This window comes from Nyctibius grandis, chromosome 1 (assembly GCF_013368605.1).
Source record: "Nyctibius grandis isolate bNycGra1 chromosome 1, bNycGra1.pri, whole genome shotgun sequence".
In the NCBI taxonomy this organism is placed as follows: domain Eukaryota; kingdom Metazoa; phylum Chordata; class Aves; order Nyctibiiformes; family Nyctibiidae; genus Nyctibius; species Nyctibius grandis.
In genome coordinates this window covers 17,662,435-17,688,879 of record NC_090658.1, presented here as the reverse complement: position 1 = coordinate 17,688,879, position 26,445 = coordinate 17,662,435, and the positions used below count along the sequence as shown (strand labels likewise).

Here is a 26,445-nt window from a genome sequence, read left to right as displayed (position 1 = left end):
CCCAATGACAGGTCCCATCAGACGTAATCACAACAGGAGGTTAAGTCTGCAAACGATACTTCTTCTACACATCCCATGTTATTTAGTTGGAACTCACCTGGGTGACAAGAATGAAGAGTCTTCCATGCAGACGGGAAAGCTTTTGCAAAGTTTTTACTCTGTTCTCCATTAACTGGTACAGTGTTCCCAGCTGAGGAATAAGGTCTGGCAACTTGGGAGAAGAGAGGGATGAAGAAAAACGAAGCTGTTAACCAACACATCGCAAATGTCTTTCTTCTAAATTTTCAGACTACCATTGTACATTTGGGGCAAGCAATCCTTGCTCACATTACTCTAAACAGGAGGGAGAGCTGAGGGTTCACAGAAGTCACCTGCAGTCTGATCAATTAACATTCAGCCATGTTTAGAAACACATCTACTTTCAAAACATGGCAATTCTTGTATTACTTTTCCTTTCCACAGTCACTGCCGTAAGCAGGTGTCGAAGCACTGTTGAGAAAGCTGCGTAAATGGGAACTGAACATACCAGCGTACAAATGCAGCCTCAGCAACGTGTACCAGTTCTGACACACAGCAATCTAACAAATGGGAGAAAAGACTAACAGTGCCAAAATGCCTTTTTCTTAACTGAGCAGGAGTGCTTTATCCATCACTTGTACGGCAAGGCTGGACTTGAACGCAGAAGCTACAATATGTACCTTTGTATCAGAAACAGTGTGGCCAGCAAGACAAGGGAAGTGATCGTCCCCTTGTACTTGGCACTGGTGAGGCTGCACCTCAAATACTGTGTTCAGTTTTGGGCCCCTCACTACAAGAAAGACATTGAGGTGCTGGAGCGGGTCCGAAGAAGAGCAACGAAGTTGGTGAAGGGTCTGGAGAACAAGTCTTATGAGGAGCAGCTGAGGGAACTGGGGTTGTGTAGTCTGGAGAAAAGGAGGCTGAGGGGAGACCTTATCGCTCTCTACAACTACCTGAAAGCAGGCTGTAGCAAGGAGTGTGTTAGTCTCTTCTCCCAGGTAACACGTGATAGGACAAGAGGAAACAGTCTCAAGTTGTGTCAGGGGAGGTTTAGATTGGATATTAGGAAAAATTTAGGTATTTAAAAGACAAGTAGATGTGGTGCTTAGGGACATGGTTTAGTGGTGGACTTGGCAGTGTTAACGGCTGGACTTGATGATCTTTCCAACCAAAACGATTCCATGATTCTATGACATTACTTACTACCCCGACAAATTTGGCACACCTTTACCCTATAAATCTAGCCATGCCCAAGACAGTCTCAAAATGAGCACTACAACAGCAAGGCAAATTTAGTTCTATTAAGATTTAGCGACACAGGCGAGATTACTCTTTGACAGTAATTCTGTTCCCAGACTCTCACAGGTATGATATAACTTATTTTGGTTTGACTTTGGGATGACTATAATTATGTCATGAATGACTAAGACAAACAATTTATAACCCATGTGCAGCAATTTGGCAAAAGTGGCAGAAGTGCAGCCCTCTGTACACTGATTTGGGCACTGCCATATGTGGCGAGCAGGAGACAGACTCCTGAAGGAAGAACATACATATATTTATGCATTTAAATCTAGTTTTAGTTACATGCATTAGCATTAATGCAAAATACTTACCGTGCAAAGGTAGGATGCATGTAGAGTAAAAACAGACTTCAGCCATCGAACCATTAGTGAGGCACTGGAAAAGAAAAATAAACTATATCAAAAGAGATACTGACTGAGAACCACCCGCTTCACATTGTAGATGCTAAATAGTTCTATAGAAAGTGCTCCTCTTTCATTATATAAAAAGATAAATGCAGATAGAAATAAAACAGTTTGGCTTTCCAGAGGAGATACCTATGCAAGTTACTCATTAGGAAAAGAACAGACATTTAAGCAAGGGAATAAACTAGACATTGTTCAGCGGTCTGTGTTTCTGACATCTTTTGTGGGAGGTTTCAATGAATAAAAGATCAAAGCATGCTACTTTTTTCTCCACCTACAATGAGGGAATTTTTATTTAAAAAAAACCCACAAACCAAACACCACAATTAAGCACAGCCAGTCTCAGCAAAGCTGTCCTTATAGCAATATAGCAAGATGGGGGGAGGGAGGAGGAAGAGCTGGTTTTGTTATTAATGAAACACAACACCAGGAGGTGTCTAAATATATTTGATAATTAAACCAAACAAGGTATACATGTGATAGTTATTTTCTTTTACATATTGATCAGGTCCGCAGTGTCGATATTCTGGGACTTCAGATACATTCTCAGGGTTATATGCTTATTTCAGGTATCCTTTTCCCTTTTTAATTTCACTTCAGCCATCCTGACAAAGCATTGCCTTAATAAAAGTTCCTCTTTGCACCCACAATCAGGTGAGAATTTTACCTCAAGATGTTGCAGTTTAATTACAGTTACTATGGAAATCTATCACATAGGTGGAGGGAGGGACCATAACGCACACACTAGAAAAGTTTCAGGTGAATTAAACTGTAGTTGAGCTGTCTCTTACCTGTATGGGTTGCCCTGCAATCTCTTTGTAAGCTAAAAGGACAAAAATAATCAGCAATAAGTAACAAACACATAACAAGTTTAAAAACCCAACACTACATCCATGTGACAGCCCCAATATTGGGGCAGAAAGATCTCCAGGCATTTGAAGTTTGCTCGGATTAACCATTGCCAGGCTCCAGAATACTACACTGCTGGCTCTACCATCCTATACACAAGCTGATAACTTGCAGAAGGCGAATTTCATTATTACCATAGAACTGGAACTCTTAACAGGCAATATATCCAGAGAAACTTAAAGCTGTCAGGGGTAAGTAGAAGGAAATCCCTTTATTTGTGTGTCTCAGTGCACCTGCTTAGTAGAGCTGCTGTTAACAAGGTGGACAAATTGGGGGAACACGTGAAGGTAATATCAGGTAAAGGCAATTTCACAGAACAAATCTCAAGCTCTGGAGAAGACAGTTACATGAAGATCTGTCCATCCACTGAGATTATATAGTCAAACACTTGCACTTACATTGTCTGACAAAGCTCCCAGAAAAGAAACACTGCACCTCATTAACATAAGTCTAAGGAGCTGTCACAACACATGCTTAAAGGAAGTCTAAACATTCAAAACCAGGCCATCTGCATAATTCAGTTAAGATTAGCACCACAAATGACAATTAAATCTAACTTGTGGCCAGCACATTAAAATACAAGAGAAATCTAACCATTAACTTCTGTGACAGAATGTCACTCACATAACAAGAGCCACTAATCGATGTTCAGTTTAAACAAAGTAGTGTCTAGATAAGGCTAATTATTAAAATATTTCTGTCCAAATACAGATTTTATTTCATATCACTGACTAAGCAGCTCAGAAGCCAAAACTCTCTTAAATTTCTAACTAAGTCATGTCGCAAAGCTTAAATATAGCAACTGGGCCTCTGACCTATCTTCAAAAGAGGAAAGAAATTGCCCCTCAATTTCCAAGTGCTATCTAAACTCACTGCTCTAAGTACGTATTCTATTTTTCTTTCTCTCACTTGAATATCTAGCATATTTATGCTCACAGAACCTGCTCTGGCTAGCACTGCTGTTTTCATGTTTCAAATTATCATCCATTTTAATAGTTTAAAAGAAGATGCAATGGTAATTGTTTGCCATGGACTAAACAAGCTTTCGCTTAACCTCTTCCTTTTATTTTACCCACATAATCATTTAAGATAATATTACACGATCTAATGCTCTTCCTAGCTTTGACAGTGGCACTTTGTCCTTTGGTTAAGCTTCAGCCAGAGAAGATAAGAGCGTATCAGAGAGCAATTAAGAACAATTTCTGTCCTGTAAAACTACCAAACCAATCTCATTGGTAAAAATAAAGACACATAACCTGGATTTTCCCCAGCTAGAACACAAACCAAATGTGGCTTGTATGACAGTACAAGAAATGCAGTCTCTCCTACCTCATGCAGCAGCGGAATGACAGCATGGATAGGCATTCTGGCTACTGTGTTCTTTATTACGTTTTCCTTTCTTGTGTTAAGCACTCTCTGTTAAAATGGAAAAATATGATCAGAGAATCATTCAGGTTTAACACATGTATGAGCAATGAGCACAATCAAAAACTCCTGGCTTTAAATCTCTTTTTCTACTCCCCTACCTTTGCATGCTAAGATGAGGATACCAGAAAAGATTTACTACACAAAGGAGTTCCATTTTTCAAGTCATCTACAATTAACAAAAAAAAAGACACTTAACCCATCTAAAACAATCTAGCATTGCCTCTAGCCCATCCACCCCATGTTAGAAATGAAGCATCACATGCACATTACAATTGCCCTTGCTATTTTCTGTGCTTGACTTCTGTAAGTAAATGCCTCTCATCAGTATCTGTGACAAGTAATTTCTATTCAGCATCAAATTCTTAAGATTTCATTTCCCTGCCCCAGAACTATTATTTCCTCCTAGTCCAAGTGCAACAGTAAGCTTTTCAAGTGAAACTGTTGTCTTCAAGGCATTTTTCAAACAGCATCTGCTTGGACACTGTACACTCAGGAGACTAAGCACAGCTCCAGCTCAAGCTAAAGGGAAGATGGCTGCATGAGTAACATCGCTTGTAAAACATCTGAACTGTGACATAAATTTATCATGAACAGAAGTGCATCAAAGCTCACGGGCTGACTCAGAAAGCAAGGTAGATAACAACAAAAAAGTAATACCGCCACGACCATTTACAACACCACTGCCTTGAGGAGCAAATCAGCAAAAAGCAGCAGGGAGAAACAACGGGTTCTTGACTCTTCAGCCCTCCCCGGCTTTCAGGAAGGCTCCCCACGAGTCGCAGTGAATAGATTAAACAGCATACAATGATCTTCTAACACTTACATTTAAGATTTCTGCATCGTTGCTTTCCAAGCCCTGAACCAAAAGGACTGCGAAGCTGTCTGTTTGTGGAAGGCCACCTGGAGTTTTCACTTTGCTCACATCAATATCCAATGCCCCCAGGCGCTCTTCAATGCTTTCCTGTAGACGGTAAACAAGGGCAGTGCTGCTTCAGTGCAGTTTCTCAGAAACATCAGCTGAAAGCAAAGTACCTAACCTACAGCATTCGCTCTGATTCTGCTGGAAAATAACACAAATTCTGTGTATTCTTTTAAATGTACTGAGAGAGAACAGCCTGGGAAGACAAGAGAAGATGAAGTTTTGACTGAAAAGCAGTAATATACCTTAGCACAGAGAGACAGACACAAGCGTGTGACAAAGTTCTGCAAGAACATGGCAAAACTACAGGCAAGGCACACAGGGCTTGAATGAGGGACAGGTTTGGAGCAAAAAGATGGTATCATTCACCGTGCTTCCATGCTGTCACGGTTTAAAGCTGTGCCGGCTATTAAACCTGTGGCAGATGCTCTCTGTTATCCCCCCCCTCCCCCCAAAGGGAAAGGGAAAATGGGAGAAAGACTTCCGGGTTGGAAAGTTAAAACAGTTTTAATAAACTATAATAATGAAAAAGAGTATAATAACAATAATAGAAATAATCAAATATATACAAACATATATACAAAACCAAGATCGAGCTCCCCTGAAGTCAGCCACGTCACCACCGGCACTGCAGGGCAGGCTCCGGGAAGGCCCAGGCTGGGCCTAGCGACGGTCGAGAGCTGGATTCAGGAATGCACGAATCGGGATCGGGGGCAGCAGGAAAACAGACGGAGTCCTCCTTGGACACCGGCCATAGCAGAAAGAGAGCGAGACCCTCGTGATCCCCCCGCTTTATACTGAGAATGACGTGTATGGGATGGAATACCCTCGTTGGTCAATTTTGGGTCACCTGCCCTGTCCGCTCCCCCCTGCAGCTGCGACCCCCCTTCGGCTCTTCACTCGTGAGCAGTGAGGAATTCAGCAGTGACCTTGGTTTCTCTAAGACTAAGTACAGCAAGAGCCTTTCTGCATAACATCCCTACCGGTGCCTCAGCGATAACTACAAGCTTCTGGCGTTATCAGCCCTGGAAGCAGACACTGTCTGCAAAACATGCAGTTAGTTTCAGAAAGTGCAGTTACTTAGAGGAGACTTAGCTGAAAGTAAAAATCACTGAAAGGAAAATTGGCCTGGTTTAGGCCAAACCAGGACACATGCCAAACAAAGCAAGTTCAAGTTCATCTAAAGAAGTTATAATGATGATTTATGATTCTAGTTTCTCCATTATTGCTGTCTTTAAAAGAGGAAGCACTTTACCTCTGTCTCTCCTGGTTTCCTCTCGTTTTCCTTTTTCTCCTTTTGCAAGGATGGAGTTTTGACAGCTGTGCTATGTCCTGGAATGCCAGGCACTAGAACTCTGGTGTCCGAGTTCACAACAGGTGTCTTTACCTAGTAGACAGAGATAACCACATTTGCACAAATTGCTAATATCTTGAGCTTTCTTCCAATTTAAAATACTGATTTTATTCTGAGACTCTCACACACACAGTAAAACCAGACTGCCACAACCCATTTTCTTGACATATGTATTAGGAAAATCCTACATTTTTAAGAGCAATTAATAACTTCAAGCAACAGTCAGCCAGTTTTCATAATTAACTAAAGCAACAGTCTCTTTGGAATCACCTGTGAATCATTTTTCTTACAAGCTTGTTCCCTAACACTCATCAAACTTGTATTGTATCATTGTTTGTATCCAACAACAAATATTTGGATGTTTGCTAGCAATAGATACCACATGTACTAATAGTCAGGCCCATAAACAGCATGCAGATTAACTCAGCTTCCACTGGAAGGTAAGAACTGATTACAAACAGCAGCACAAAGTAAAAGGTAGCTACTATTCACTTCAATCCCACTGATTTTCTTCTAGGGATTGCTCAGACGCAGCTGAATTAGACTATGATCACGATGACAAACAGAGCAACCTTAGGCTACACCAAACAAGCTACGGTATCCATCTTCAATGAACACAAAGGAGATCAAATTTTAAAGGCAATATGTTTAATAACCAAGAGCTCCCCTAACCCACAGAGGAGGTAAGGGAGTATGCCACTTCCAGAATATCAAGAATGGTACCTGCTACTTTCAGAACACTTCTTTAACCACAGCACTTCTGTGCAGGCCTTTTTGTGAAAGACCTGCCCATACTTCTGTATATGTGGGAGCCCTGCTGGATGCCCACTGAAGTGATACAAATATAATCTACTACAGTGAGCAAAGCAACTTCCACATGCCGTGCGTAAAAGTCAAAAAAAATTCGATTTTGTAGCTCAAGAATTTTACTGTAGAACAGCAATGATGTTAAAATACTACCCCCTTTGCTCACCACACTAATCACTGACCTTCTCCCCACAAGGCATGCTCAGACAGCCAAGAGAAATGTGTCTTCACTGGAATTCAGCAAAAAGCGAAACCAAGATGGGTATCATCACTGCATGCCAGAGAGCTCCTACATCTCTCACTGCATTTCAGCTCTGCTACCCACCAGCTCCAGGACTGAGGAATGAGCAAAAAACCCCACCTGGCTGATGGAGCACCATCAAACACAATTCAAAAAGCACAATTTCAAAAAAGTAAAAAAAAACCCCACCCCTCCAACGAGAGCAGTATGCAGTCCATACTACAAAATCCAACACCTCTCCAGTAAGTTTTACATACCACTTTCTCTATGATGGGCTGTAAGGTATTTCCATACACAAGCAGCAGAGACTGTTTGTCCACGCAAAATGCAGCTGCTAGAATAGGGACTGGTTTTGGTGTGGAGTCCCCATCATTTCCAGGCATTGCTATCTGGATAGTACAGTTTGATGTTAAGGGTTTTTTGCAATAACTGGAAAAAAAGGAATGAAAAAATTCCAAGACGTTTAGCTTAATCACTTCAGTATCTTGCACGTCTAAGCACCTTTCATTACCAGGTCCTCAGCAAACTTAGCCAGTTTACACCTTTTACAGATGGCTAAGATGAGGCACAGACACACAAAATCTTGGCTAAAGCAACACTTAATACCAAAGTGCAACACAGCCCCCAGCAAGTAAGTTCTCCAAAAATGTCTCCAGTGATCGAAGACAGAGAACCAGCTGGAACCTGGTTTGTGAACAGATACAAGAGCTTAAAGGCTGCAGCATGACAAGACTGGACTTCGCCTTACAGTAATCCCAGACTTTTCCCAAAGACACCCTCAAGATGAATACTAACTTACCCATTTAAGATATGTTCAAATAAATGCAACTGCCCATCTCTGCACACAACTGCTAACTTCACAGGCTGAAAGAAGGCACAGTAGAAGATCTTCATTAGCTCAAAGGACAAACCTCCCATAAGTACAGGGCATCAAGAGACAGTTGCATGGTTACGATTTGACTTTTTTCAGTAACTAAATGCATTAAAGAGATAACTAAATCCATGATGAAGATTAAAGAGACTAACAGCTCAGGAACATTTATTACAACTATTAGGAGACAAAAAGGTAACCCATAACTGTACTTTATCACTACTGATATATCCAGATTTGAACAGCTTAGACAGTAGCAGACATATGTGATCATAAGTAACAATGTTCCAAAAATATGTTACCCAACATGTTTAGAGGCCCAGGTCTACAAAGGCACTGATACTGTAAGTAGGCTTAGAGGAAAGAAACTGAGATGAGTGCTCTGAGCAATTAAATGACAGGTGTACATTACAGAATACTCTTAATTCCAGTACATGCAGTAAGAGGGCACAACTGGAAACATTAGAAAATTTACATGAAATATTGTTTTTAGAAAGGAATCTAAAAGCAGCAGGAGAAAAATGTTTTAAATAGTTACTGAAACAGCTTATGAACATGTTTCACATGCAGACATTTTTCATAAGACAACTACTTTGACAGACTTGTACTTGCTGAAATTGAGAGACTTGGGGAATGCACTCTGCTGCTTTAACTCATTAAAGGCTAGTTAATTCAAAATGCAGTTACACTGCCAAAGCCACTTGAGATCAGAAAAAACAGGACCATCCCCAAACTGCATTTTTAGAAATCATTTTTTGTGTGTTTTTTGCTGCCGAGTTCTAACAACCATTTTGATTACTAACCTGTTCTGAATACAAAACAACCGACATTTCCACCACCACAAGCAAAATTTCTGAAGAAAACACTGAATTTGCACTTAGTAGCTTTGAAAATGAGTATTTTAAACTATTACCTTCATAAATGTACCTGTAATAAATATCCTTACACCCATGAATTGGCATTCAGCTCTCATCTCTGCATAACAGAAGCCAAATACAAACCAAGCTTCTTTCTTTATACCCTTAAAAAGGAAACTGATGTGACAATTGAAAATTGTTGAACGTATTTGGTGACAAACTATTGGTCCTACCTCTTCTTTGACTTCTGATACAGTCAGGTCAATAAAAGTTGGTTCATCTGTTGCTGTGAAAGACATCACGGCATTCTTTTCTTTCCTATCTGATCTGATCTGCCTGGAAGATACAAACAGTACACGCTATGTACCATAGCACAAACAGCACCCTCTGCACCTGAAAAGCATCATAAAGCCTATAAATCATCAGTGACTGTGGTAGTACCTACCCCACCCAAAAATACTCATGCTGTAATTTCAGCTTTCAGTTTAGAAAGTGTTCTAAATTCCAAGTGCAGAGTAACTCCCAACTCAGCAAGAAAACGTAGCGTAAACCTTACAGTAAGTACAAAGAACAAGGAAGCCTATTGCACAGTATGTTCTTGGCATACGATAGCGATTCAGATGGCAACTGGAAGCATGCTCAGACACAGCCAAGGAAATTCACGTCTTCATTCAACAATCAGTGAGTTGAAACCACCATTTAAGAGATCATCACTGCATTTCTCCAGAGTGCCTCTTCTATTTAACCTTCTGTGTCATCACAGGGTTCAGAACATACTTGTTGAGTCTATCCTCAATACTGATCACAATCCAAGTTACAAGTTCGGAAAAGCTTACATACCATACACTCAGTAATCGGTCATGTACAGCTCCAGACAAGAAATAAAACCCTGTAATTCCGTCAAAGGGTTTATTTTCATTCATAGGTTTCACTGTGGTAAATATTAATGATGACACTGATGTAGCATGGCCTGTGAAATGCTAAAAGAAAAAACAAGAATCTTTTGATGATTGCCATAAGCAATCATGTGGCAAAAATGAAAACATTAGTTAACAAAGAACGTTAGGAAAGATTCAAGTGTTACTAAGCCAACAAGGACATTCCAGTGATTATATTTTTTTTACTAGTGATCAGCTTCCTTGTATTTCTGTATTTCAAGGAAATTTTTTCTGACCCTCCAGATATTTACCAGAATTTTAACAGTTAAATGGGGAATCAAAGGTAAATTCACTGGGACTAAGTCCATGCAAAAGAAGTCACATCCACCTGTACTGCTGTTACTGTCAGAAAGCACTTCCCCCCACCCCTGCATTTTACACTTCAATTTTTACAATGAAACTAGATTCATAGTTTCATTCTCAACTGTAAGATAAATGCACAGGTCTGCTGACACACTAAGGCTGTTCAACCTCACCCACTGCCCCCACCCCAAAAAAATCCGATCTTCAATCTACTTTCGTAAATAGTGCGTTTGGTCATCATGGGATGCAGATATACGTGGTAGTTGCCACGTGCCAGCAAGTCCACAGTAAGAAACTGAACAACATGACAACTTGCTCATGTCTGAGCCCTGCTCAGGGAACAAGGGTTTTGCTCCTACGCCTTCCAACTGTTTCAACAGCAGAACTGGTAATGCCACCACTTGCATAAAGTTTAGCAAAGAAACCTGAAGGCTTTAAGGAGGGGCTCACAACAAAAGTCAGGGAGCTCATGCACAAACCCACACCAGCTGTAACTAATACTGTGGTGAACTGAGTTCTGTTAGAAGGGTATCAGAAAGGGACCCAGTGAAAGAGAACAGCATCCATCTTTCTGCTACAGGCTTGAGAAAGGGCGCTGGTAGCAAGCTCAGACACAGCCAAGGAGTTTAATGTCCTCATTCAACTCTCAGCAAGCTGAAACCACAGTTGAGGGTATCATCACAGTAACAGCTTCCAGCAGTCCCAAAACTGCCAATTGCCCCCTCACACCCAATGAAATTTTCAGATGTCCTGTCGGGAAATACCACATACGTAACGTCACCAATCAAGAAGCATTTTTTTTTGCATTTAGTTTAACAAAGTTACTTACTCTGTAGACTTCTTTGGTCTCCAGGTCCCACAGTTTTATAGTTCTACCGGCTGACAGCAGCATTTTCCCATCTGGACTGATGCATAGAGAGGTGACACTGCTATTGTCGCCTTTCCACTTGCTAGAATTTGGATGGAGGGGTTTTGTACAAAGGGAGAAAGATGAAGAAATAGAAAAAACAATATTAATTAGCATAATCTCAAAATCCACATCAACCATGCTGGAAAATTTAAGGCAAAAATTACTAAAAAAAATTAAGTAGTCAAAGATGAGGTCAAAGCTATTCTGTTTCAGCTCCTCTCCTTCAAATTAGTTCACACAAAAATACAGCAACTCAAAAATGTAAAGCTATTTAATACCTAACAACTGTTGACTTTTTTTTCAATATTTGCCTATTCTGTTCTGAATTCCTCTCTCGAAGTTCTCTACTGCTCAAAACAGGCTACAAGGAGCCATAATCCAGAAAGCTTACACCAACCCATTCAGAAAGGCCTTCTCAACACTAAAATTCAGAGTTTCAAGGCCCTTTCAGTTCCTGGCCCTCCCCCCAGGTCTGTCAATGACATTGACAATAATAAACTTAGCCTTACAGGTCTATGGTTCAAAGCACTACTTAAAAAAAATAAAAAAGAAAGATGCTGTCATGAAAAGCTTGCATCTGCTTTGAAGGAGTCTGAGTACTACTTGTTTCTCACAGGACACAACTGCAAGGAAAGCATTAACACAAACCCTTTACACATAGGAAGTACCCTGCAACCCATCACATTCTGGTTGTAAACAGCTGCTCTGGAAATACTTTCAAATAACTTTCACATGCCCAAGCAGTCCCTCTCCTGTCTTCCAAAACAGAGCTCATTTACTGAACCGCTTTTGATTAGATTTCACAAAAGCTGAAAGTTTTACTGCCTACAAACTTGACAAACAACATTATGCCTTTCAAAGAGTATGACAAGATTTTGTATTGTCTTCCAAATAGAAGGTCAGCACTAAGAATTTCAAGCCATTTAATAATGTAAACCCAAGAAGGTATTTTAAAATATACTAAAAAGACTAGTCTAAACTAGACTGCAGAATACAAGACACAGCAAAAATCCATCAGCTTTTTACTTTGGATACTCTTTATATAATTTTACAGGAAAGAGCTTTAAACATGATATCATCAAACAAGAAGCTGCATAAGGAGATGTACAGAATGCCTCTGAGTATTCAGAGTATTTAAGACATGAAAAAGCTACAACCAGAGAAACAACAAGTCATCCAGAATGTTTGAGACCACCTCTCTCCAACACCTTGTCTTGCCTCTTCAGAAACTCTCTCTTCCCCAACAGCTTGTCCCTCTAACAGATGTTTCAATGTGTGCTGCACAGACCTGCTGAAGTGGTTCTATGGACTACTTCTCCAGCAATTAAGAAAGTCAAGCCAAAGCCACGTGGTTTCAGTTCCCTATCTAGCAGTCCATACTTTGATAGGAAAATGTCTAGAAGCCTGAAAATGAAAAGAAGTTGAACACTTCTCTACCCCAGGAGCAACCATCCTGAGTTCTCTGTGGCATACGTAAGGATTCATTTCCAGGTCCTGACAAGTGTTAAAGAATGCAGGCAATCTCACATGTACGTTGGGCATGAGCAATTATTTGGGATAATTCGTGCCTTCTAGTCTCATCAATTTAGGCAAAATTTTAGAGAACTGTTTTCTTCTGCTCTTTCCAATGTCAATTATCTTAGGTATGACTCATAATATCACCACAGAAAAATTTCAGGTAAAAAGCATGATATTATACTGCTGGTGTACTTTTAATGTATACACTCCAGGAACGGTTTTTTGTTGCCATCTTCGAAATGAAAGAATACAATGCCTCTAATTACCTTTTATAAGCACAGCCCCCAAAAAAGCAGCAGTATGGGACAGAGGCAGAGGGAAACACCCAAGATGAAGCATGACAGGAAAAATTCTCACATTTCCTGAAAAGGCAGCATGACTGGGACCCATCTCAAGTACCTGTACGTGAACACACGTGCTATCGAATACAAACAGGGTGAAGTAAATATCCATGGGCAGCTTCAGAGCTTTGATCTCACTGGGATCACAGAGAAACAGTGGGATAGCTTGCAAAACAAGAGTGCTGCAATAAATGGACCTTTAGGAAGGCGGTTCAGCAAGGAGGTGCCAGGAAGGCAAAAAGGAGAGAGGTTTCTCCACACGAAAGGGTAGCATGAATGCATGGAGCTTTTCTCTGAAAGAAGCAGAGGGCCAGTAGAGAACTTACTGCTAAATATGAGAAGAGACCAACAACACTGGTGTGGTGGTAGGCATCTGCTACAGATTGTCTGATTGAAAAAGAAATAAATGAATGTTCATAATTCCATGCCCTGGTTCTTCTAAGGGGCTTTAACCACCCCAGCAACTGCTGGAAGGGCAGCATCGGAGGGCACAAGTAGACCCAGAGATTGCTGGCAAGTGCTGAGGACCTTTTCTTGATGCAAGTGATTTAGAACCAGACTATGAACGGTGCTTTTCTGGAACAGCTACTCACAAAAAAAAAAAAAAAAAGAAGGAAGAACTGGTGAGGGATATGATGGTTGGTGATAACCTCCAGCTATAAGACAATGGATTTAAAGACCCTAGGAAAAACAAGTAAGATAAACAGCAGAATGACAACCCTGAACTTCAGAAGAGCAGACTGCAACTTATTCAGAGAACTGATTGACAGGATCCCACTGGAGGCTGCCCTGAAGGGCAAAGGGGCCCAGGAAAGCTGGTTGCTCTTCAAAGCAGAAGAATGGTCCATTCCAGTGAGCAGAAAATCACCACATATTGCAGAAGGCCAACTTGGCCAAATGGGTAACTCCTGACTCAAGTCAAAAACACAAAAAAGAGGTATAGAGAAGGTGAAAGTGGGGACAGGTTACACAGAGGAATATAAAAATACTGTCCAGGCACGCAGGGACAGAATTAGCCAAAGCTCAGCTGGTGTTCAAACCAGCACGGAATATGAAGGCCAGCAAAAGGACATCTACATACAGCACATCAGCAACAGTAAGATGAGGACTGAGGAAAGTGTGGGCCCGCTGCTGAATGGTGTAGGGACCCATCCAGTACATAGAAAAGGCCAAAGCCCTGAAGAGCAGTCCCTCAGGCCTCCCATGTTCCCAAACCTAGTGCCAGAGTCAGACGGAGCAAAGCACTCTCCATAGTAAAGGGAGACCAAATTAGGGACGACAACAGCAAATCCAACCGATGCAACTCCATAAGACTGAGAGGGCTGTATCCAGAACTGCTGAGGCCAGTGTCATTACAAGACCACACCATCATTTTGAGTGGTCATGTAGCTCAGGAGAAATTTCTGATTACTTGAAAAGAAAAAACAAAAAGAGACAAAACGTATTCACAAGAAGGAGAATCCAGGGAACAGGGAAGCCTGCTTGCTTAAGTACATTCGGAGAGGAGTATCCTTCCCTTTGTACTCAGCATTCAGGAGTGAGCTATCATCAGATCAGAAGACCCTACAAAGGGGTATCATTCACCTCTCTTAACAACCAAAATCTCTGCAGCTCAAATATACACTTTAATCATTTATGAAAATATTTCCTGGAGTTTATAAAATTTCACTGTTCGAATCGGCACCAGCCAGCTCAGCATATTCCCCGAGTGTCACTGCAAATCAGCTTTGAGCAAGACCAAATACATCACAACAACACATTCTGGTCAGTGAGGACAGCTAAAAGTGACAGCCTTTATTCTAGCAGGAATAATCTTTTAATTCAATCTATGTAAGATAAAAGTACTCGCCAAATAACATCTGCTATCCTGCTCCTATAGAAGAGCAGCCAGTGCTTTACAACGAACTCAGACGGTACATTTTAACCTGAAACTCTTATTTTGTTCATAGTTTTCAAGTATAAATACAGCTTTTCCATAAAACAGAACTGATATTTGTTAGCTACTGTCACTTGCATGTATCATGATTTCAAGAAGTCACTGCTTCCTCTTAATTCATGTACATTGATCACCTACACACAACTAAGAGTTTAGAAGCCCAAGTATCTCCAAGCGTTGCATTGAGTCACTCATACAGATTTATTTTGCTTGTCATGTAACTGTTGTGGTTCAACCCCAGCCGGCAACTAAGCACCACACAGCCACTCGTTCACTCCCCTCTGTCAGAGGGATGGGGGAAAGAACTGGGGAAAAAAAAGTAAAACTCATGGGCTGGGATAAAGACAGTTTAATAGGACAGGAAAGGAAGGGGAAAGTAACAATAATAATAATAATATACAAAACAAGTGATGCACAATACAATTGCTCACCACCCACTGACCAATGCCCAGCCAATCCCTGAGCCATGGTGTGCCCCAGCCAACTCCCCCAGTTTATATACTGGGCATGTTGTAATATGGTACAGAACACCCCTTTGGCTCGTTTAGGTCACCTGTCCTTGCTGTGTCCCCTCACAGCTTCTTGTGCACTCCCAGCTTCTGCTGGCAGGGCAGTATGAGAAGCTGAAAAGTCCTTGACTTAGTATAAACACTGCTTAGCAACAACTACAACATCAGTGTATTATCAGCACTATTCTCATCCTAAGTCCAAAACACAGCACTACACCAGCTACTAGGAAGAAAATTAACTTCATTCCAGCCAAAGCCAGGACAGTAACCAAAGACTAACCCCAAGATACTTAGGAGTAACAGAGAAGTGATCAATGAGAAGGGTAAACTTTGAAAATCAGCATATGTCATTCAAGAAAGATCATGTGCTGAGAGGGCTCGAAAGCTTCCACAAGGGAGGGAAGTTTACACCTGTACAGTAGAGTTCACCAACACGACACCTTTCCAAGAGTCGATGAGTACTTCAATCCTGCCCTCCTCTCCTACCAGACTGTGCAGGAACTGAGGGTACGACACTCCCACGGAGGACTTAACTCTCCAGTTAGGCATTTCACCATTACTGTAATTTTTAATGCAAAGTAACAAATCCATGCACAAAGCTAAGATATTGCATTAACTTTGAAACCAAGAATTCTCAACGTGTACATATGGCCAACAACACAAAAAGCACCACTTGTAGATTCCCAAGCACCTGAATTACAGCCCCTCTATTCATATATGCAGCTACGAAGGAAAAAAAAGATCGGAACAATTAGGTTTATTCTATTTTTGAGCAGCAGAAAGAACAGCATAAGCTGACTGAAACCACCAGTATCTGGTAGCATGTGACGACGAGGGTATTACTCACTAGCTTGCTCTGTAATTCTCCTTTTACTGTGCTGTACAACAAAATGCTACCAACTGCTGTACCAATAGCCAGGATATCTAACTGCTTGTCCACTTCTGCAACTTCAGACTTCCGTTTTTTCCTCTGGGGGCCATCCTGGAAAATCGAAAAAGAGAAAACGTGAAATTAATTAGACTGTCCAGCTATTCTCAGTGTTAAAGGAGAGGGGAAAAACTGCTGTAAGTTTGAGACCCATTCAGCCAGCACAAACTCTTGCTAAGACACAAAATGAAGACACTGAAGCGCAAAGCAACCTAGAGACCCATCTTGTACCTCCATGTACAAGGTAATGACATTGCTATGAGTCACTTGGAAACATTTTGGATGGAATAGTAGGATTCTCTCTATAAATGCCTGGCTACGAGACTGGTGCTACAGGCAGGGCTTTGGGTTCTTTGATAATGGCTGATTTTATAAGACACCAGGCGTGACCGTAATACATGGGAAAGGTTTATATCGTAGGGGCAAAAGGGTTGTGGGACAGGAATTAGCAGGGCTCATTCGGAGAGCTTTAAACTAGATTCGAAGGGGGATGGGGTAGTAGCTGGGCTTGCACCACTGGGGCAACGCTCTAGTGTTGAGGTAGACCAGGAGGCCTCCCATCCCCCTGGGTTAAATCGGTGCTCTCAGCTCGCTCCCTGAAGTGCCTGTACACCAATGCACGCAGCATGGGGAATAAACAGGAGGAGTTGGAAATCCGTGTTCGGTCGGGGGGCTATGATCTAGTGGCAATTACAGAGACTTGGTGGGACACCTCGCATGACTGGAGTGTGGTAATGGATGGCTATGTCCTGTTCAGGAAAGACAGGCCACTAAGGAGAGGTGGTGGAGTTGCTCTTTATGTGAGTGAGCAGCTAGAATGTATTGAGTTCTGTCCAGGGGTGGATCAGGAGCGAGTTGAGAGTTTGTGGGTGCGAATTAAGGGGCAGGCTGGCAGGGGTGATACTGTTGTGGGTGTCTATTACAGGCCACTGTATCGGGATGAGGAGGGTGATGAGGCCTTCTACAGGCAGCTGAGAGCAGTCTCGCAATTACAGGGCCTGGTTGTTGTGGGGGATTTCAACTACCCTGATATTTGCTGGGAGGCCTACTCAGCCAGCCATCCTCAGTCCAGGAGGTTCCTCCAGTGCATTGATGATAACTTTCTGATGCAAATGGTGGATGAGCCAACTAGGAGAGGAGCACTGCTGGATCTTGTTCTCGCTAACAAGGAGGGTCTGGTTGAAGCGGTGAAGGTTGAGAGCAGCCTTGGTTGTAGTGACCATGAGATGGTAGAGTTCAGGATCTCATGTGGCAGGAACAGAATAGCTAGCAGAATTACAACCCTGGACTTCAGTAGGGCCAACTTTGGCCTTTTCAAGCAATTGCTAGGGGAAATCCCATGGGACAGGGTACTAGAAGGTAAGGGGGCTCAAGATAGTTGGTTGGCATTCAAGGACTGCTTCTTCCGAGCTCAAGATCAGAGCATCCCAGCAAGTAGGAAGTCAAGGAAGGGTACCAGGAGACCTGCATGGTTAAACAGGGAACTGCTGGGCAAACTCAAGTGGAAGAAGAGGGTGTACAGATCATGGAAGGAGGGGCTGGCCACTTGGGAGGAATATAAGTCTGTTGTCAGAGGATGTAGGGAGGCAACTAGGAAAGCTAAGGCCTCCTTGGAATTAAACCTTGCAAGAAAGGTCAAGGACAACAGAAAGGGCTTCTTCAAATACATTGCAGGTAAAGCCAACACTAGAGGCAATGTAGGCCCACTGATGAATGAGGTGGGGGTCCTGGAGACAGAGGATAAAAAGAAGGCGGAGTTACTGAATGCCTTCTTTGCCTCTGTCTATACTGCTGGAGGCTGTCCTGAGGAGCCCCGGACCCCTGAGGCCCCAGAAGAAGTCAGGATAGAGGAGGAGTCTGTCTTGGTTGATGAGGGCTGGGTCAGGGACCAATTAAGCAATCTGGATGTCCATAAATCCATGGGCCCCGATGGGATGCACCCGCGGGTGCTGAGGGAGCTGGCGGAAGTCATTGCTAGGCCACTCTGCATCATCTTTGCTAAGTCGTGGGCAACGGGAGAGGTGCCTGAGGACTGGAGGAAAGCGAATGTCACTCCAGTCTTCAAAAAGGGCAGGAAGGAGGACCCGGGTAACTATAGACCGGTCAGCCTCACCTCCATCCCTGGAAAGGTGATGGAACAACTTGTCCTTGGTGCTGTCTCTAGGCACATCAAGGATAGGGGGATCATTAGGGGCACTCAACATGGCTTCACCAAGGGGAAGTCACGCTTAACCAACTTGACAGCCTTTTATGAGGGCATAATCCGATGGATAGATGGTGGTAAAGCTGTGGATGTGGTCTATCTCGATTTCAGTAAAGCGTTTGACACGGTCTGCCACAGCATCCTCGCAGCTAAACTGAGGAAGTGTGGTCTGGATGATCGGGTAGTGAGGTGGATTGTGAACTGGCTGAAGGAAAGAAGCCAGAGAGTAGTGGTCAATGGGACAGAGTCCAGTTGGAGGCCTGTGTCTAGTGGAGTCCCTCAAGGGTCGGTACTGGGACCAGTTCTATTCAATATATTCATTAATGACTCGGATGAGGGAATAGAGTGCACTGTCAGCAAGTTCGCTGATGACACAAAACTGGGAGGAGTGGCTGACACACCAGAAGGTTGCGCAGCCATTCAGAGAGACCTAGACAGGCTGGAGAGTTGGGTGGGGAGAAATTTAATGAAATATAACAAGGGCAAGTGTAGAGTCCTGCATCTGGGCAAGAACAACCCCATGTACCAGTACAAGTTGGGGACAGAGCTGTTGGAGAGCAGTGTAGGGGAAAGGGACCTGGGGGTCCTAGTGGACAGCAGGATGACCATGAGCCAGCAATATGCCCTTGTGGCCAAGAAGGCCAATGGCATCCTGGGGTGTATCAGAAGGGGTGTGGTTAGCAGGTCAAGAGAGGTTCTCCTCCCCCTCTAATCTGCCCTGGTGAGGCCGCATCTGGAATATTGTGTCCAGTTCTGGGCCCCTCAGTTCAAGAAGGACAGGGAACTGCTAGAGAGAGTCCAGCGCAGAGCCACGAAGATGATTAAGGGGGTGGAACATCTCCCTTATGAGGAGAGGCTGAGGGAGCTGGGTCTCTTTAGCTTAGAGAAGAGGAGACTCGGGGTTGACCTCATTCATGTTTATAAATATGTAAAGGGCAAGTGTCATGAGGATGGAGCCAGGCTCTTCTCAGTGACATCCCTTGACAGGACAAGGGACAATGGGTGCAAGCTGGAACACAGGAGGTTCCACATAAATATGAGAAAAAACTTCTTTACAGTGAGGGTGACCGAACACTGGAACAGGCTGCCCAGAGAGGTTGTGGAGTCTCCTTCTCTGGAGACATGCAAAACCCGCCTGGACGCGTTCCTGTGTGACATGACCTAGGTAATCCTGCTCTGGCAGGGGGACTGGACTGGATGATCTTTCGAGGTCCCTTCCAATCCCTAACATTCTGCAATTCTGTGATTCTGTAATTTGGTGGAGGCCATTTTGCTAGCCTAGCAACCACATCCATGAGGGGAAAAAAACAGATTTAAGTTTTTCACAGAGTTTGTGTCCCAGAGGCAAAGATAAAGATTAACACGATCAGGACACTTCATCCACAAAATGGAAACGCTTGATCAGGAATGATCAGTTCATTTTTCCTCAAAAGCTATTCAGAAGAGTCCTGAAAATATTAAGTACTCATGATGCCTCTTAAAAAGAAAGTGCTACCCCAATCAGCAGAGGGAAGCAACCAGGACTCGAAGCTACGTGCTCTACCCAAGTCCTGATGTCGGTACCAGAGGTCCTCTTACGTCTTCACCCTCTTGCTTTGCAAGTGATACCAACCACTTCAAGGAAGGATTTCACTGCATCTCTGCATCTCACTGCATTAACCAAGCACGGGTGAATGCAGCACATCACTGGGAAAGAAAGAAGGAATAAAACTGGCTCTTGAGCCTGTGAAACTACAATAAAGAAGGCAGAAGCAGCCACTATTTATTCTCACTGGCTTAATCCCACATAACTAATCACACACACACTAAAAAAAAAAAAAAGAAAAAACTGTTGAAGGACTTCAGAAGAAAAACATCATCCCTATGCTACTGACTGCTTTTTAAATTGGACTTCAGTAAGTCTCTTCACATTTGTTAAATCACAGCACAGCATTCTCTCCAATTAAAAAATAATTATACACAAACTAATGCTTCCTCTACACAACAGACACATTCGCACTGATGAGAAGCCACAAGAAGCCAAAGGAGACTCTGACAAAACGTGAGCAATCAGCTCTGTGCAAGCTCCATGTGGTGTAGCTAATCTGTCATATAACAGACCATGCAGTGAACATAAATAATTTTTACGCAGGCCCAGAGATATAACGACAATCAGGATTTGGGAGTTTTCACCACAACTAAGATTTAGAAGTTTAACAGCGCAGGATAAATACTTTGGTTCTTTGAAGTGGAACTTTCTTTTCCTCTGTATTTAACACAGACACCACCTTCTGCAAGGAAAAAGTGTTTTGGTTTAGGCCAATAAGTACCAAAATGCTCTATAGATGCTTTTACATCAAAAGCAGCCTCTTGAGAAAAGAGGTTACACTGGTTTTTTTGCAAGCATTTGTTTCATCTTTCCTGGGAAAGAAAAGGGTTTCTAAAATATTATGAACAAGTAGGTGCTGAGAAACCATCACAGTCACAAAGCACAACCAAGTCAGTCAACCAGGTTTTAAAACAATACATGAGAAAAGACTCAACTCGTTCAATTTTTGTCAGCAATGCCAACTAAGCCATCTTGAAACTGCTGTCTGACATGCAAAGTCAAGGGCCACACAGACAGTGGAGATGCAAGGACAGTTCATGTGTTTTCCAGTACTTTTTGACCTCTTTATGTAGTTTTACTAATTATCCCACACACCCCCACTGCAAAGCAAGACCACAATTAAGAAGAGATTGTATTCTCTTCCCTTGCATAAATCCTTTAACTAAAATTTCTTCACCCTCCACTTCAGTTTGTTATGGCCAATTTCCCTTGGAACAGCCCAAAGGTACAACAAAATTCCCACAAAAGTCCATGGTTGTTTCCAGTGTCAAGAAGAAAGCTAGAGGCAGTGAATGTTTTTCCAATTATTTTCTCACATGTATTTCTTTACTGACCACCCTTATCAGTATTATTAGCGGGGCATTTTGTCAGAAATTTTTGCATGAAGGAAATGCCAGTGGAAAATTCAGACACCTATTAATGTTGGAGATTATTTGAAAAAACACTCTTGAGAACTAAAAAAAAAAGTTTAAAAAAAAAAATCAAACTTCTCTACCCTGTGTTAGATGAGCACATAGACAGACTGCCAACTGCAGTAGAGATCCATGTGGGATTCACTTGTGGATCAGGGTCTTAAATATAAGACCACCCTGTTTTCATGGATAGGACAGGACAGCTGAACTATACCAGGTACCAGATTCCTTTTGATTTTTTTTCAGATTTATGGAAACTCAAGCTTACTTAGAAATCCTTCAACTTTGCCTGAAAAAGCAGTGTTTTAATTAGTAGAGATGGTTAAAAGAAGGTATTTGTAAAGGGACTGCGCACATGTTTTTCCATAACGTTCTTTCTTGAGTACGTCAGCCACTGAGACTTTGTTTCTTTAAAAACAGAAATCCAATCTCTGCCGCTCACACGTGAAGTAAAGCACTTAAAATACCGAAATGGGGGGAAGCCTGAAGTCTTGAGAGTTGAAGACGACAGAGCAGTTGCAGCTTATCAGGAAGAAAGTGGAAGAGGGTGTTTTGAAAGTCGGTGGTCCACGTACTCTTGCACAAGGCACCCTTTCATGGAGCAGGAGATGGTGAACACCGCAAGCAGAAAGCACTGACACTACGAAAGCACGTGGGCAGGGAACATCCCAACAAGCCACCACTGCATCAGCAATTCCAGGGCCTGCAGTTCAAAACTTAATTTCTAATACTCCTCTGCAACACGTGGCCTTCATTAACATGGCAGCAGTCCAAAACATACTTAGTTTAGGTGTAACTTGGCCAAACACCATTTATAGATAACTATTGGCACAGTTTTACCCCCCAACATGAGATACTAGTACTACCTAGACAGATGGCAACTCTCCAGGAACAAAAAAAGAAAAAAGAGACTAAATAATGTCAGTAAAATCACATTCAATAAAATAGATTTGGCAGAACCATCACAGCTTTAGTCTAAGGACAAACCAATGAATTATAAAAGTTTATGGTATAATTATTCCAAGAAATGATATGTTTTCTAGCTCCACTTGAAAATGTACCAACTTTCAAGCAATGGACAGCATTCAAAATAATTAGAAAGCACCGAGAGGTAGCCAAATGCTGTCTGATTAAGTCCATTTTCCATACAACTCTAAACCAGGTTAAATTGGAGCATCTGTGTGTTTTAGGGGTGGGTCTCTAGAAAAGGGTTAGTTTTTAAAATCCACCCAGAAACCTCCTGTGCTTGACTTATGGCACCACAGCAGCGCACTATGTTAGCTTAAGTTTTATCTCACACAGAATAGTTTAACCCCATTTTCACAGCCCAGTTTCAGTTTCTTTAATAGTGAAGAAGAACCTGCACAGCCCTGCAATTAACGCATGTATCCTTTCTTCTTCTTATGTGACAAATGGACAGGTTAAGGCCAATCTAAAACTAACCCTTTCTGCCATATTCTTCAAATGTTCCGGGAATTTTCAAAGTTCAGGGACTAAGGTGCTCAACTGAGACAAATGAGACAATACCCTCTTCCTTTGGATTGGTAATCTGTGTGTTAAGCATTTTGAAATACCTCTCACAGTACTTCAAATAAACTAAATTGTTGATATACCAAGACACACTTTAAAAAGCCCTCCCCACTTCCTATGATAAAGGGGGTTGATTTCACATACTTTATCCAAGGGATACATTCTTCCTCAGGAATCCATATATTCTAGCTAAAGAAAATAGGATTTCTTCAACATAAAGAGGATGAAAAGGTACCTGAGTGTATATACTCCAGCTATTTCCAGGTCGAGTGCTCCCCTGAGGTGAAGTTAAATAAAGCAAGTTCCAGGTGGAGAACATCTGAGCCCTCTGACATGTGCTCTGAACAAAGTTGCTGAATACCTTCTTGCAGGATTCCTGAGCTCAGGAAGACATGTCACAGCTTGCATGGAAATACTTCCAAGGGTAAGGAAGTGGGGAGAGATACTGCTGTTATTGTTGTCTGTTGTCAGAGGATGTAGGGAGGCAACTAGGAAAGCTAAGGCCTCTTTGGAATTAAACCTTGCAAGAAAGGTCAAGGACAACAGAAAGGGCTTCTTCAAATACATTGCACATAAAACCAACACTAGAGGCAATGTAGGCCCACTGATGAATGAGGTGGGGGCCCTGGAGACAGAGGATAAAAAGAAGGCGGAGAGCGGAGTTACTGAATGCCTTCTTTGCCTCTGTCTATACTGCTGGAGGCTGTCCTGAGCAGCCCCTGACTCCTGAGGCCCCAGAGGAAGTCAGGATAGAGGAGGAATCTGTCTTGGTTGATGAGGGCTGGGTCAGGGACCAATTAAGCAATCTGGATGTCCATAAATCCATGGGCCCCGATGGGATGCACCCGCGGGTGCTGAGGGAGCTGGCGGAAGTCATTGCTAGGCCACTCTGCATCATCTTTGCTAAGTCGTGGGCAACGGGAGAGGTGCCTGAGGACTGGAGGAAAGCGAATGTCACTCCAGTCTTCAAAAAGGGCAGGAAGGAGGACCCGGGTAACTATAGACCGGTCAGCCTCACCTCCATCCCTGGAAAGGTAATGGAACAACTTGTCCTTGGTGCTGTCTCTAGGCACATCAAGGATAGGGGGATCATTAGGGGCACTCAACATGGCTTCACCAACGGGAAGTCATGCTTAACCAACTTGATAGCCTTTTATGAGGGCATAATCCGATGGATAGATGGTGGTAAAGCTGTGGATGTGGTCTATCTTGCTTGCAGTAAAGCGTTTGACACGGTCTGCCACAGCATCCTCGCAGCTAAACTGAGGAAGTGTGGTCTGGATGATCGGGTAGTGAGGTGGATTGTGAACTGGCTGAAGGAAAGAAGCCAGAGAGTAGTGGTCAATGGGGCAGAGTCTAGTTGGAGGCCTTTATCTAGTGGAGTCCCTCAAGGGTCGGTACTGGGACCAGTACTATTCAATATATTCATTAATGACTCGGATGAGGGAATAGAGTGCACTGTCAGCAAGTTCGCTGATGACACAAAACTGGGAGGAGTGGCTGACGCGCCGGAAGGCTGCGCAGCCATTCAGAGAGACCTAGACAGGCTGGAGAGTTGGGCGGGGAGAAATTTAATGAAATATAACAAGGGCAAGTGTAGAGTCCTGCATCTGGGCAAGAACAACCCCATGTATGAGTACAAGTCGGGGACAGACCTGTTGGAGAGCAGCGTAGGGTGAAGTGAAACATCTCCGTTATGAGGAGAGGCTGAGGGAGCTGGGTCTCTTTAGCTTGGAGGAGACTGAGGGGTGACCTCATTAATGTTTATAAATATGTAAAGGGCAAGTGTCATGAGGATGGAGCCAGGCTCTTCTCAGTGACATCCCTTGACAGGACAAGGGACAATGGGTGCAAGCTGGAACACAGGAGGTTCCACATAAATAGGAGGAAAAACTTCTTTACAGTAAGGGTAACTGAACACTGGAACAGGCTGCCCAGAGAGGTTGTGGAGTCTCCTTCTCTGGAGACATGCAAAACCCGCCTGGACGCGTTCCTGTGTGACATGACCTAGGTAATCCTGCTCTGGCAGGGGGACTGGACTGGATGATCTTTCGAGGTCCCTTCCAATCCCTAATATTCTGTGATCCTGTGATACTGGAATGTGCACTGTACATAAGCTAAGTGGACGCACACCAGCCGACCTGCTCTGTAGCATCACCTTTTTGATTAAGGTGAGATGTGCCATGAAGTGACATACCTTGCTCCTTTAAGGAAGGCTTCTTCCATGCAGGTTCCACGGAAGACAAATGATTTTACACAGTCAGTGCTTCTGCTCATCGCTCCTTTTTTTGTATAAAAGAAAAAAAAAAAAAATCTCCAGTGCCACTTCCCCCACCAACCCGTGAAATTTGCCTTATGAGGAGCAATCCTGCGATGCTGCTCTGAGGGGAGCGATTCCCCCCCCGCACCCCCACGCCTGGGACCTGCACGCGTGGACATGCCCCGAGCACCGCGGGAGTGGGGGCGGTGGGGGCGTGAATGAACCCTGCGGAGCTCCGGTCCTTCCCCACAGGACCCTTCTCCCCTTCCCCGCACCGGGACGCGACCCCCAGGTCGGCGGGGCCCAGGCCAGGCACGTACAAGCAGCGCTGAGGAGGGCACGTACTCGTGCTGCAAGCGGCTGTTCGCCGTCTCCCACACCCGCAGACGCCCATCCGAGCCGGAGATAGCGAAGAAACGACGGTCGTGAGGGGAGAAGGCGCAAAGGGCCCGCGCCGCTTCAGCCCCGCTGCACGCCGCCGCCGCCACTGCCGCCGCCACTGCCGCCGCCATGGCGCTCTGTGCCCGGCCCTCCGCGCCGGCGCATGCGCCGTCTGGGCGTCATCGGGGCGGATGCTGAACGTCTCTTCCCGCCTTGTGCGTCATGAGGGCCTGGCGCGCGCTGCGGCGGGCGGCGTTCTCCGGCCTCTCCTGCGGCCGTGGGGTGGCCCCGGTGGAGGCCTCGGAAGCGGCGTGGTGGGGTCTCACTGTTTTGGAAGTTGGCAGCGAGTCTGGTGCTATGGGCTGTATGTCGAGGGCTGTAGTACAAAGGGTTACCAAAGGCCCTGCAGAAAGCTGAGTTTCAGCCGTCATCATTGTTGGCTTTGGCTTAACCGCACTAGACTCTTTCTCCAATCTCTTGCCTTTCTCAGTTTCCTTTTCCTCATCTTGATAGACCACATGAATAATCAGATGGCTGGGTACCAGGGAAAATGCTTATGTGGATGCACACTGATA

The 26,445-nt window shown here is 43.5% G+C and overlaps 1 protein-coding gene and 3 non-coding genes across 4 annotated transcripts in view; all 4 read right to left on the bottom strand.

The window, feature by feature from the left end:
- LOC137666580 (WD repeat-containing protein 43-like) overlaps nucleotides 1–26,001 on the bottom strand; it is a 28,387-nt gene extending 2,386 nt beyond the window's left edge. Inside the window, 16 exon segments of the mRNA XM_068407086.1 lie at nucleotides 98–211; nucleotides 1,635–1,698; nucleotides 2,519–2,550; nucleotides 3,966–4,052; nucleotides 4,888–5,025; nucleotides 6,239–6,370; nucleotides 7,643–7,814; nucleotides 8,185–8,249; nucleotides 9,347–9,449; nucleotides 9,954–10,093; nucleotides 11,184–11,304; nucleotides 11,576–11,625; nucleotides 16,416–16,550; nucleotides 25,427–25,433; nucleotides 25,776–25,824; nucleotides 25,827–26,001. Of these exon segments, the coding sequence (XP_068263187.1) occupies nucleotides 98–211; nucleotides 1,635–1,698; nucleotides 2,519–2,550; nucleotides 3,966–4,052; nucleotides 4,888–5,025; nucleotides 6,239–6,370; nucleotides 7,643–7,814; nucleotides 8,185–8,249; nucleotides 9,347–9,449; nucleotides 9,954–10,093; nucleotides 11,184–11,304; nucleotides 11,576–11,625; nucleotides 16,416–16,550; nucleotides 25,427–25,433; nucleotides 25,776–25,824; nucleotides 25,827–26,001 (1,584 nt within the window).
- On the bottom strand, nucleotides 7,343–7,421 carry LOC137672769 (small nucleolar RNA SNORD53/SNORD92). The gene has a single exon (XR_011049633.1). It is a non-coding gene; the product is annotated as a small nucleolar RNA SNORD53/SNORD92 (small nucleolar RNA).
- Nucleotides 9,749–9,832, bottom strand: LOC137672789 (small nucleolar RNA SNORD53/SNORD92). Its single transcript, XR_011049644.1, has one exon. It is a non-coding gene; the product is annotated as a small nucleolar RNA SNORD53/SNORD92 (small nucleolar RNA).
- On the bottom strand, nucleotides 10,958–11,041 carry LOC137672797 (small nucleolar RNA SNORD53/SNORD92). Its single transcript, XR_011049646.1, has one exon. It is a non-coding gene; the product is annotated as a small nucleolar RNA SNORD53/SNORD92 (small nucleolar RNA).
- Nucleotides 26,002–26,445: the final 444 nt, after the last annotated feature.